This window comes from Arachis ipaensis, chromosome B7 (genome assembly GCF_059453495.1).
Source record: "Arachis ipaensis isolate K30076 ecotype BB chromosome B7, ASM5945349v1, whole genome shotgun sequence".
Classification (NCBI taxonomy): domain Eukaryota; kingdom Viridiplantae; phylum Streptophyta; class Magnoliopsida; order Fabales; family Fabaceae; genus Arachis; species Arachis ipaensis.
The window spans coordinates 8,673,690-8,686,556 of NC_142442.1; the positions used below are offsets into that span (position 1 = coordinate 8,673,690).

At 32.6% G+C, this 12,867-nt stretch overlaps 2 protein-coding genes across 3 annotated transcripts; both read right to left on the reverse strand.

Annotated features, from left to right (window-relative positions):
- Positions 1–1,391: 1,391 nt before the first annotated feature.
- LOC107609804 (MLP-like protein 43) lies at positions 1,392–2,717 on the reverse strand. The gene is made up of 2 exons (XM_021107242.2): positions 2,528–2,717; positions 1,392–1,671 (listed from the first exon to the last, which is right to left on the reverse strand). Exons 1-2 carry the CDS (start codon positions 2,712–2,714, stop codon positions 1,400–1,402), a joined length of 459 nt encoding a protein of 152 aa, XP_020962901.2. The 5' UTR covers positions 2,715–2,717; the 3' UTR covers positions 1,392–1,399.
- Positions 2,718–5,009: 2,292 nt separating this feature from the next.
- LOC107616646 (uncharacterized) lies at positions 5,010–8,489 on the reverse strand. 2 transcript variants are annotated; one of them, XM_088492748.1, is made up of 3 exons: positions 6,696–8,489; positions 5,646–6,602; positions 5,010–5,552 (listed from the first exon to the last, which is right to left on the reverse strand). In XM_088492748.1, the coding sequence occupies exons 1-3, from the start codon at positions 8,487–8,489 to the stop codon at positions 5,253–5,255; spliced, it is 3,051 nt and encodes a 1,016-aa protein (XP_088348874.1). In that variant the 3' UTR covers positions 5,010–5,252. The 2 variants fall into 2 exon arrangements, with proteins under 2 accessions (XP_088348874.1, XP_088348873.1); XM_088492747.1 differs by having other exon boundaries at positions 5,010–5,555.
- Positions 8,490–12,867: the final 4,378 nt, after the last annotated feature.

The window sequence follows — 12,867 nt, forward strand, 5'->3', positions numbered from 1 at the left end:
TACGTGCGCAAATTTAAAAGAAGGAGGAGGAGGAGAAGGAACATCGTAAAAAAATTCATCACAAAAAAATTATTGAATTTGAAAATCTAAAAATTAGAAAAAAAAGAGATAGGAGGAGAGAGAAAATTGAAAAGAAAAGAGAAAGTGGGTATGAGAAAGGAAAATGCAAAGTTTGAAGGAAAAAAAAAAGAAAAAACAGGGCTGAAGAAGAAGATAGAAAAGGAAAAAGTATAAAAATAGAATTTATAGTTTAAAAAATATAGATTGTTGCATGTATAAGGTGGGATTTGAATTCTCAATATTAATTTAAATAAGTTAATGAACTAACCACTAAATCAACCTAATTTAATTTGTATAAAGTGAGATTTGAATTCTCAATATTTATTTAAATAAGTTAGTGAACTAACTACTAAACCAACCTAATTTAGTTAAAAGAAAGTGTTCTTTAACATATATATCTTTTCTCCAATTCATATGAGACATTTAGTTTTTTCTTGGCAAAAAATAAATGATTCTTATGTTATTTTCATTTGCTTTGTCTATGGGGTTTGTTAAAAAAATTTTTTTTCCCTTGTTGAGAGTAATAATGAACGTTCAAGTTCTTTAACACATCACTAAGTTGGGAATTTTTTTTTATTTTTGGAAATGCATGTATATTGAACTTGATACGAAGCGAACAGATTTAATTCCACACAACATTGATTTCCAATCTTCTAAAGCTTCAATGCCAATAATGAAGTTAAAAAGTATTAACAAGAAAATATGTGATCAGTTTGCTTCACTTTTACTCTATCGTTACAGTAAAATATATATATATATATACTTTAATTTAGTTTATTTTTTGGATAAATTCTTATATATCCATGCCATAAATATATAATTATGATGTGCATATTTATAAATCTTAATCAAATAATTAATAATTTTAAAGACACCACATCTAACTCAAAATCTTAATGTAATAAATTAATGAATTTCTCATCTTATAAACTTTTCATTCTTTTTGTTTTCTTTAATAAGAACTAACTTCGTGCACTCCTCACACTTGTAATATTAACAATTACTATAAACACATTACATCATTTACTAGTTCAAAAATGTTTGGTAATCAAAGAAAATCAGCCAAAAACAGCCATAATTTATCTTATTTAGCATTTATTAATTGTTGCGATAATTAATTAATGCTAAATAAGACAAATTCTGACTGTTTTTTTTTTTTTTTTTTTTTTTGTCTACCTAGCATTACCCATCATTTCAATAAAAATGAATGCATATCCATGATTGAACTAATTCAATTCATTATTTAGATAAACACACTTAACCTCAAGCCAAGCACAACATAAATGATTATTTAGAGGTAGATGTTTTTTTTTTTTTTTTTTTTGGTTGGAGAGCTATACTATGCCTTGAGAAGATGATCATTAACCTCTTTAGTACCCTTCTCGTAAAATTCTAAGTAGCCGTATGGAGTTTTAACATGCTCATTGATCTTCTCGAATTCAATGGTCCATTTAACACAAGCACACTCATTGTTTGTCTCAGTCACTTGAACATTGGTCTTAAAGAGTTTGTAGTTCTGACTGATATCTCCATCAAAGATAATGTATGAAATTGACTTCTTCTCCTCATCCATGGCTTCAATTTTCTCTTTACATGTAATTACCTTACCATCTATTATTTTACACAATCAATTAATTAATTAACATAAATAACCAAAGATAAAGGAATATCTTACTTCAAATATAAAATGGAATGATTAATGATATTCTTTTAGGATGTTTCATTATACTTAAAATAAATTATTTTTTTCTTTTTTAAGTTAAAAAAAAGATTTTTTTTAAAAAATAACAAAACTGAAAAAATGAAATTACACCCTGCGATTTCTATATTAAAAAAAAATTAAAAAAGCTGAAATCGGACCACCAATCTCTGTATTTCTTAAAAAATATACAAAACTCTTCTTTTATTTTCACTTTTTGTAAAATAGTCTCTATATTTTTGAAAAAAAAAAACACAAAAAGTGACAATATTTTTGAAAATAACATATTTTGGTCCCATATCAAAAAAAATTTTTCCTGAAAAAAGTGTGCTAGGTACTGAACTTAAATAAGATTGTAACCAAACTTTATCATTTTGGGTTGAAAAAAATTGTTTATATTTATAAGTATAGTTTGATTATTTTAAAATTATACAAATTTTATAAAATTGACTTTCTAAGTATCAAAATATTAAATAACATAATCAATAATATTTCATACAATTTTTAGTAATTTTACCGTACCAAATAAAATTATTGTCTTTATGGAATCTAAACAAGGAACTCATATTAAAATCACTTTTCAACTAAAAAAACTAGATATACATAATCTCACATATCAATTATATAAAAATATTATTATAAATATTCAGTTCATCAATCTTTTAGCATTCCTAAAGGATTTTTTTCATTTACAAGCTAACATATATATATATATATATATTACAAAAAAATATAATAATTTTTGTTAATCTAAAGCTTATTAGTTACCTATGTGACAAGTCCAATGTTTGACCGAATCAGTGCAGTGCCAGTCGTCACCTTCGTGCAAGTTGGCTCCATGCACTCTTTCACAAATGTTTTGGATATTGTGGAATTCCTTTGCCAAAATGTGGAAGAACTTTGAAGTTGGTATTTGGATCGCAAATTCAACACTAATTTTACCACATATTGCCATCTTTCAAGAAAAGCAAGTAATTAATATGAAGCAAGAGATGTAGATAGAGAGATCACTAGATCTAGAATAAGAGGATGGAGAATAAGTTGAAGACTTATGGAGACTTATATAGGAAAAGACGACTATATTGCAATATCAATGGTTGATTCCATGTGATAGAGTAAATCAATTAAACAGAATTCGTTAGCTTCAGTTAAGTGTGAATAGTTAGTTTGTGAGTATTGGCATTGCTGTTAGTTAGAGCTAGCACGTGGTTAGTTTTGTGATAACTAAATTAGTTAGCTGACAGCTGTAGCTCTCTCTGATTTAAATAGCTAGAGATGAGTACTGTTCATTACTTTTCCAATTTACCAATTCACAACACAAGAATCAGCTTCTCACTCTCTCTGTTCTCTCTACTTTCACATTCTCCTTTCTCTTTGTTCTTCTCGTGTATGGGCCTGATCCTTCACCATGGATAGAAAGATTATTATTAGTTATACGTCTTTTTAGGTATATAACTACTATGTGTATCTATTATTTTAATAATTTGATTTTTTAGAATAAGTAAATATTTATCCTAAAAATTTAAGCAATTAGGTAAAAATACTAAATAATGGTACATCTAACACGTGATACACTACAAGAAAATAAGCTTTCTGCCACATTTTAAAAGCATGTCGAAAAGTGCAAAAAAATGTGTCAATAGCTTTTTGCCACGTTTTTTGAGCTATCGACACGCTTTTGAAAGGGTCACATCTGCCAACGTGTCGGTTGCTCTATCGCCACGCTTTTGAAAGGGTCACATCTGCCAACGTGTCGGTTGCTCTATCGCCACGCTTTTGTGGATCTATCAGCACGTTTTTTCTCTTGGCATGCTTTTTTCTGTTGACACACTTTCATCTCTTGCCACTCTTACAAAAGCGTGCCCATAGACCACTTTTAGGCACGCTTTAAAAGCGTGACAAGAAAAAAGGATACCGACATGCCTTTTTTCTTGTAGTGATAATAATTTTTTTTTTGAATTTAGCTAGATATCATATATTTTTAGAACACATGATAAAATCATTATTAATAAAAATTAAAAAAAAAACTTTTAATAAATGTAAAACAAACTCATTAAAATTTTAAATTTTATATATTTTGAATAAAAAATTTAAATGTATGATCTTAATACATATTTTTAAGAGATACACAAAATAGCTAAATCTTTTTTTAGAGTCAACTTTTTTTCAAATATAAAAAAAAGGGTAAACTATTATTTTGGTCCCCTACGTTTGGGGTGAATTCTATTTTAGTCCCCAACGTTTAAACTGTTCTATTTAAATCCTAAAAAGATTTGATTTACATCAATCAAGTCCTTCCGTTAAATGGGTGTCAAATTATTGACGCCGTGTCCGACGTGGCAAAGTTGGCAGTTTGCCTGTAGTTAACAGTTGGAATTGGAAGCAGGAAAAAAAAAAGAAAAATGAAATGCTGCCCAGTCCAATAAGTAAACCCTAATCCCCAAAGTTGAATCAAAATCGTCTGCTGAGAATGAGAATGGCTACCCAGTCGTCCTCCCAAGGTTCGCGTAGCAGCACCAAGAGTCGTGGGAGAAGGAGGACTTGCTTCTGTGGAGAGAGACCGGTATTGCGCACGTCATCTACAGCGGAGAACCCAGGAAGAAGATTCTGGGGCTGCGTCAACTTTCAGGTGAGTCTCATCTTTTCTGTCTCCTGTTTGAAAATAGCATTGGGTGTTAGTGTTTGAAGGATCTGAAGTGTTTGGTGTGTTCGTGCTGGTGTGTTCGTGTTGGTTTGGTTGAGAACAGATAGGAGATGGATGCGATTATTTTGCTTGGGCAGAGCCTGAAGGACAAGATCCACAAATTCAAAGACTGAAGAACAAAGCAAGTTCGTTGAAAGAAGAACTGCAGGAAGCTGAAAGGAAGTTTGCATTGGCACTTGGTGTTGGAATTGTTGGATGGATACTGGCTGGGCTGCTGCTATGTGATCGACTCAATTGATGTTTAGGGGGTTAGCATTTTGTTTATTTTTGCCATTCTGTTGTTGTCCCCTGGTTTGTAGGGAATGTCAATTGTTTAGGGATTGAAAAAATTGACATACAGTTGGGTGATAACAGTAATGTAAAGAGAATGAAATTTTTTTGTGGCTGTGTCTGTAAAGCCATTTGCTGTAAACATTGTAAGGTTTTTGATTGAAATGAATAGCAATGAGTTCCTGTATTGTGACATACATTATTTGGCTATGTACAAGTTTATTTCAGTTTTATCTACTAATAAAAACAAGGCTTAATTTGCCAATTCACATAACCTTTGCTGCTGAAAATTCATGTAATTCATTAGATAATGGAGAAGTCTTAAAGTAGCTTCTCTTAACCATAACAATATCCAAACAAGCCTTACATATAACCATGAAAAGGTAACAACACAAAAGAGATCAACATAACAGTAGTAGTCTTAAAGTAGGGTGTCTAAAGTATCACAGGGACATTAGTCCTTGGTCATTGACAGATTCATTACAAAACAGATGGAATCACTAAAATCTACTATGTTCTTCATCCCAATGCCTTCCAGGCCCTAGGTGGTGTTTTTGCCATGAACCTCAGGGACCTCCTTGATGGGCTAGTGACTGTTGCTATTGATGGTTGTGGTTGACTGGCACTGCTGCTGCATCTAGCTCTCTTGGATGATGTCTGTGACTCCTGGCTTCCTCCAACTTGTGTACTGCTCTTCCTCTTTGGCTGAAGTCTTGTTGCTGGCTGTGTTGTTGTCTTGGCAGGGATCTTGTTGGGTTTTGGAGTCCTAGTTGTGCCAGCCCCTTTCTTGGCCCCTTTCTTGGCTTGTGCAGTTGCATTCTGCTATAAACAGTAACAACAAATTGGGTTAATGGGATAGTATAAACATTCACATGTAAGGAATTGAAATCAAATTGACAACAACAACTTTACCTTTTTTGCTGCAGCCTCCATCTTACGTTTTCTAGGGCAGGTTCTTTTGTTGTGAGCAAGTGCAAAACAATATGAACATTTTTGTTGTTGTCCAGTCCTTGCTAACTTAGACAGTGGTCCATTGTTGCGTGGCTCATCACCAGTCTTGTTCCTCCTCAGTTTTGGGCGCCCTATTGATTTCCTAAACACTGGTGGCAGCACATCATCATTCTCAGTCCGGGACCAGAGATTTGGTCCATTCAGTGGGTAGATTACATGTTGGTAGCAGTCCACGTAGGTCTGTTTCCTATAACACTTGTTGACATAGTTCTTAACATCTAGACACATTTTCCTAATGCAGCTCATGGCATGCTCACAAGGGTAACCTGTTAGTTGAAATTTTCTACAGGAGCACTCATGTAAGTTTAAGTCCACAACAAACTTGGCTCTATTACCCTGACTGCTAGACACTTCATATTTGTCCCTACCAGCATATATGGCCAGCCACTCCCCACCCTTATCAAACTCCCTTTCAATTTTCTTGTTTATTTTTGGCAATATTTCTCCGGCATATGTTACTATACTTTGCCTGTTATCAGACCACCTATTCATTAGATAAACCCTAATGTCTTCTAGCATGGAAACAATCGGTTTCTCTCTAGCCTCTACAATAACAGAGTTAAAACACTCACACATGTTGTTAACAAGTGTATCCACTCTAGGAAAATAATTAAACCTGGACTTGCTCCAATACTTGGCAGGGATCTCCATGAGATGATTATAAGCTCCTTGATCAACCTGCTGAATCTCCTTCATCCTCCTCTCCCATTCCTGGACATATGTTGCCTTTGCAGCCTTCCACATCATAATCTTTAGCTGAACACCTGGGAACCTTTTTCTGAAGTTGCTATATAAGTGCCTGACACAAAAACGGTGGTCTATGCCAGGCAGCAACTCATCAAAGGTTGGGATCAATCCCTTTGAAGCAGAATTTAAAAACATCACCAGTCAATAACAGCAAGACATGAATTAAAGAAAGAATTAATTACACAAGTTTAGGTTGAGAGTTACCTTTTGTTGGTCGCTCATGAATGTACACCATCTGATCTTATCAACTCCCAAATCATCACACAGATTCAACAAAAACCATCTCCACGAATCTTTCGTCTCTGCTTCAACAACAGCATAGGCAATTGGCAGAATCTGATCATTGGGGTCCCATCCAATTGCTGTTAGCAGTTGACCCCCATATGGAGTCTTGATGAAGCATCCATCAAGGCCAATCATGGGTCTGCACACCATGAAACTCCGTTTACAAGCTTCCAAGCAGATATAGATCCTCTGAAATCGTGGTCTCAGGTCCGTACCAGGAGGTGGTGTCTCTAGCTCAAATTCAGGAGGTCTCTCCACTTGTATCTGAACAGTGGACCCTGGATTAGACCTCAATAACTCCGCAGCATAGTCATAAATCCTCCTATATTGCTCTCCATAGGTACCATTTATTTCATCCAGGGCTTGCTGCTTCACTCTGGTAGCTTTGGTCATTGTGAGATCCACATTCCACTTGCTATGAGCCTTCTTTATCAAACTTCTCAACTTGATTTTCGGGTTTTCACAGATCTTCTTCATAAAAGCCTTACTTAGCCACTGAGAACTCATTATACCAATCTTGGTGGCCTTAGAGCATGTGTGTTTCTTGTAACAGCTTGTCAGTTGCCATGAATCCTCTCGCTTCATCTTATGGCAGTAAGCAAACCACTTGCAACCTTCTTTGCAAACAGCTTTGCACCGGTGGCTATCACACTTCGAGAACCATATTCCTCTGCCACTGTGCACGGCATAGCTCGTTACACATTCCTTAAAAGCATTCCTATCTACGTACATTGTCCCAACCTCCCATTTATACTCCTTCATATTCTTCAATCCCTTATACACCGGGTACCTCCTGAACAAGGGATCCCCTTCATCATCACTTACAGGGACATCCCACAACCCCTCACTGTCATATCCATCATCCTCATCCCTTAATCCAGCAGCCACCACTTGCTCTTTACCCTTATTAACACTGCCACTTTGCTCTCCTTGTTCTCTCTCAGTTGGAACACTCTGTTTCGGCCTTTGAGGATCTTTTGTATTTGTGACTTCAACATCATACAAACCCCCATCAGCATTCCAATCATCATCGCTGTCATCAAATGCAACATGCAGATCAGTATCTCCAGAGCTATTTTCACTCCATTGTTCATCACTGTCCCCCTCATCATCAATTCCTGGCTGGTAGTCATCATCCTCAGATTCTTCATCACCTGAGAAATCTGACCCCTCTGACCTCTCTTCATCACCATCCTCCAGCACATCATTCTGGGCTTTTGTCACCACATTGGGCTTCTCACCCACCTTGGCCTGAGCAACAGATTGGGCCTTGTGCAACTGGGCCTTGTGCAACACAATTGGACCAGGCCCAATAGTGTCTGCAGTGGGTGCAGCAGCCTTATCACCATCTATCTCTTCAATTTCCTCAATAGTGCAGCCTTTCCTAGTAGTAGCAGCAGCATCTTTGTGAACAACAAAAAGCTCCACCATGTTGTCCCTCATTCCAATTCTAGCCATGTCCATGGCATCCTTGTCTGTGTGAAGCATCCTCAACCCTACATCTGTTTCATCGTTCAGAGACTTATACCACATTGCAGCGATATTCTCTACCACATATCCCTGTTCGAGCACTATCTCCATAGCCTCGAACTTGCTCCACCTATCTTCATCACAGTAGTCCACTATCGAAGTCTCACCCCCCACATAGTGTAAAGGTTCACCATCAAACCCGAACTTCCCCCCATGGTGTATCTTGACACTAAAATAGCTCATCTCTCGACCAAACTGTTACACAAACACAATACACTTCATAAAATTCTCACATTGACCAACAACAACAGAAATGCATAAATAAAATCACTAGGGCAAAATAAAGACTTCCAAAACAGAACAAGAAACGAATATGAAACTACAAAACAAAACAATCACACATCAACATACATCATTACATATAAACCCGCATTAAGATGAAAACCAAATGGGTTCATAAGATTTGACAATGGAATACCTGACACGATCTTCTCCCGGAAAGCAACGGTTTCAAACTCACTGCTGCTGTGGAGCTTAAACGTAACTGAACGACAATGTCACTTCTCTGGCTGCGAATCGCAATCTTTCAGTGACTAGTGGTAGGGTTTCTGGCTTTTCCTCTGCGTTTCGTGCTTCACAAGAAGAAGAAGAAGTAGAAGAAGAAGAGTCAGGGTAAGCACCATGCGTTATGTCCAAGGGCGGGAAGGCTTACACGTTTACTAACCACTATCAACTCTTCCTTGCCACGTCGGACACGGCGTCAATCAGGCACGGACCTACATGGAACCATGGGGGGGCACTTGCCCCCACTCTCATTTAATTTTTTTAAACAAAAAAAAATATATACATATATAATATGCCCCCATTTTAAATTTTAAATGATCCCATTACAAATAAATTAAACTAATTATTTAAAACCTTGAATCCATTTTATCTTGCTATCATTTTGATTATGAGTTAACCTAATTAAATTTAGTCTTCTCTCATTCTCAAATCCTAGTCGTCACTCATTTATTCTCTTAAACTCTCTTCTTAGTTTCATATTTTCAACATTTTTTTTCTATTCCTTGTTTAGTGGTCATCTTGTCTTCATCAACAGGTAAATTTTAAATTCTCTATTTTGTTTTATACAGCTCTCTATGATTTTATGTTTTTTTTCAATTTTATTGTTTCTCTTTTCATATTTTCGATTGCAAATTTTAATTCAAACAATTATAGTTTAGGTATTAATCTATTTTTATATTCTCTTCATGAATTTATATATTTTATTTTATTTTTGATTTAGTGATCCTTATTATTTATTTGTTTATCTTTTATTCTATTCTATTATATATAATTATGTTGCATATAAATTTCTAAAGTGAATCGATCAATTTACTAATTTAGAATATATATTTTTTATTTTTAGAAATAATAATGGAAAAATATTTTAAAAGAAAGCTACCACTAGAATCTGAAGTCACTTCATTAGTCTCTTCTAATAAAAAAAAGTTTTTAAAATTCAATGTAAAAAGTTTCATAGTTGATCCTGAACAACGACCCAAAATTTTAAATTATGATATAAATGACAGAGATGAAATTAGACAAATTTATTTGTGAAAAGATCATTGTCAACCAAGAGAATATAATTTTCTACAAACATATTTTGGGACTTTTTTTGGTAAATTTAATGCTGATTGGTTTGATGAATTTAGCAATTAATTGGAATATAGTATTTCATAAGATGCTGTTTTTTATCTCTATTATTATCTTATGAAATCTGATAGTGCGAGTAGTAATGCTTTTATAAAAGAGCTCTTTTTAAATTTAAATTAATATATCTTTTGATAATAATGTGAATTATTTTTGCCCCCTTACCATAAATTTTCTGGGTCCGTCACTGGCGTCAATAATTTGACACCCATTTAACGGAAGGACTTGATTGATGCAAATCAAATCTTTTTAGGATTTAAATAGAACAGTTTAAACGTTGGGGACTAAAATAGAATTCACCCCAAACGTAGGGGACCAAAATAATAGTTTACCCTAAAAAAAAATATTAGTGTTCTACAATTGTTGAGTGCAATAATATACAGTTAAATATTAAAATAATTAATATTTATGCGAGCTTTGTTTGTAGAATGTTTTGACAATTTCGACTTTTTTTTTTTATTGAATCCATATTGTTATATATAATATCATTTATTAGTTTCTAATTAATTTTTTTACCTTTGAAATAAAAGGTTTTACGATATATTTTCAGAACTTTAAAAAGTTCGATTTTTATTAGCCAAAAATTTCAGTAGACAAAAGTGCACCACATAGCTAGTACTTTAAGCCAAAAAATGTTGGACTCGGCACTAAATTGCCTAAGAACTTAAACTTTGGGAGAGAGTGATTTATGGTATATATGCACAAAAATTATTAGTTATGAAATATATATTAAGTGCGATTAGCCGATTATCATAGTAATCTTTTATGGAATAATGTTATATGAATAATAAAATTTATTTTTTTTAATACTTAGTTAATAAATATATTTTTACATCAACTTTTAAATTTTAGATTTTAATAGTATAAAAATAAAGTATTAATTTAAAGTGTTGACTTATATTAAGGTAATTTGTCTTAATAAAATAATTAAAATTTAAAATTATATAAATGTCTTGATTAGAGTTTAGTTACACGTCTATCCTATTTTAATTTATCTAAATCGAATCAGTCAAATTTAATTTATACTCAAAAACTTGAATTCATGTAAATAGAATCAAGTCAATTCAATTATTTTATGAATTCAGGGTTTAGTAACATAGTAAATCGATGCTGCAAAATTCGCTTTACATATAGAGAAAGATATAGGTAAATCAAATCATTATAATTCAATTTTTGTCTTAATGTGTTACGTAATAAGGTAATTCGATTTAATAAATGATAAGTCTTATAAATACATTTAAAATGTTTGCGTCTAAAATGACATTCACAATAGTTAATGATGATAATTTTTTAATTCTTCTGTATTACATAAGAAAGATTAAGAAAAAAATACAAAAATAAATAAAATTTACTAATAAAAATTTACTTAGTGTCTTTATTTAACAGTTAATTAATTTTGATGAATTACAAAGTACTATAATATAGAAACTAAGAGTCCATGACATATTAATCGTAGTGTGAAAAAATTATTTTGTAGGATTTTCGATTCTCTTGCATGAGATTTTGTGAAGTTCGACTCTTTTACTGTATTCAAGCATTATTCATTGAATTGAAGCATTATTGTAGGATCTAATTCTTATTACTACTCTCAGTTATTCATTGAATTGAAGATACCGCTGTAACACTCTATTAACTTGACAACACCAATACCATTTTTAGTACTTTATGCTTTCACATGAACAGAATTGATAGCTCTTTGTGCCTCTTCAATAATTTCAACAATGATATTAAAATCAGAAATTATAATAAAGTCATTTTCATCAATAATTTTAGAATTTATTTTTTTTGTCAAGTAGATGGGATAGTCTCTAATCTTAAACATTACATCCATGTATTACACATTCACTCAACACATTCACACACACTGCATAGGTACACACAATTAATATGATTCTATATGAGGCAAACAAAGTTGTTATTTGATCCAGATCTCGGTTGCAATTTTAGAATTGTTAAAATGGACTAACTTTATCGGGTTAACTTGTTTATCCATTTAAATGGGCAGATTTTGTCTCTAAAATTAAGTCCGTTTAAATTTCGAGTTAAACGGGCTGAGTTCGATTAACCTAAAAAAATGATGGGTTAAACGGGTTAATCTACGGGCTAAACGGGTGGCTCGTTTATTTTTGTTTACATTTTAAAAAAAAATAGCACTTTCAGCCGATATTTCTCCCAATTTGACCGAAAATGCGGCCCATAAAAAAATACATTTTTAAAGATTTTTTACCTAAAAGTTGTATTTTTTGTCAAAATATTTTTTAAATAATAAAATAAAAAGATAAATGGCCTGACCCGTTTAATAACCTATCGGACTGACTATAAACAGTCCAAACCAAAAAATTATGACTTGCGAATAAAACGAATTTAAATGATCTAATTCATTTAATCTATAGACTTAACGGACCAAATTTAAATAGACTGAGCTAACCTGTTTGATCGCTCTAAATAATTTTAACAATAATATTAAAAGCAAAAATCATAAATCATAAATCATAAATTTCGAAAAAACAAAAGTACTACCACCAAGAAAATAAAATAAGACATTTTAAAACCTTAATATAAAATAGCACTTCCTAGGAAAGAAGAATAACTAAAAGGAGATACTGCCACCATTTGTCGAAATAAATAATAGGGAAGAGAGAGTAACGCAAAAAGTGTGCCATATTTTTCAATTCACATCTAGTTTATCACCGCAGTATTCAAAACAAATTTATAAATAAATTGCTCATCATTATGATAACAATAAAAGAACCAGCTAGCAAAATCTGTATAAACACGTAGAAGCAATGAAAGATTAATTAATAATTATTTAATAATTATTTAACTCATAATAAGTTTATAGATTATTCAATAATTATTATAAAAAAATTAGCTAAAAAATAAAAGCATATATAGGATAAAGCAGAGCAGATTCTGAACAAGAGGTGAA

Bases quoted from the DNA above. Each gene is read 5' to 3' on its own strand.
- LOC107609804 (XM_021107242.2), bottom strand. From the start codon at position 2,714: ATGGCAATATGTGGTAAAATTAGTGTTGAATTTGCGATCCAAATACCA. The intron at 1,672-2,527 runs GTAACTAATAAG...GTAAAATAATAG, and splicing joins ACATTGGACTTGTCACATAG to ATGGTAAGGTAATTACATGT.
- LOC107616646 (XM_088492747.1), bottom strand. From the start codon at position 8,489: ATGAGCTATTTTAGTGTCAAGATACACCATGGGGGGAAGTTCGGGTTT. The intron at 6,603-6,695 runs GTAACTCTCAAC...TCTGCTTCAAAG, and splicing joins TCATGAGCGACCAACAAAAG to GGATTGATCCCAACCTTTGA. The intron at 5,556-5,645 runs GTAAAGTTGTTG...TACTGTTTATAG, and splicing joins TGGAGGCTGCAGCAAAAAAG to CAGAATGCAACTGCACAAGC.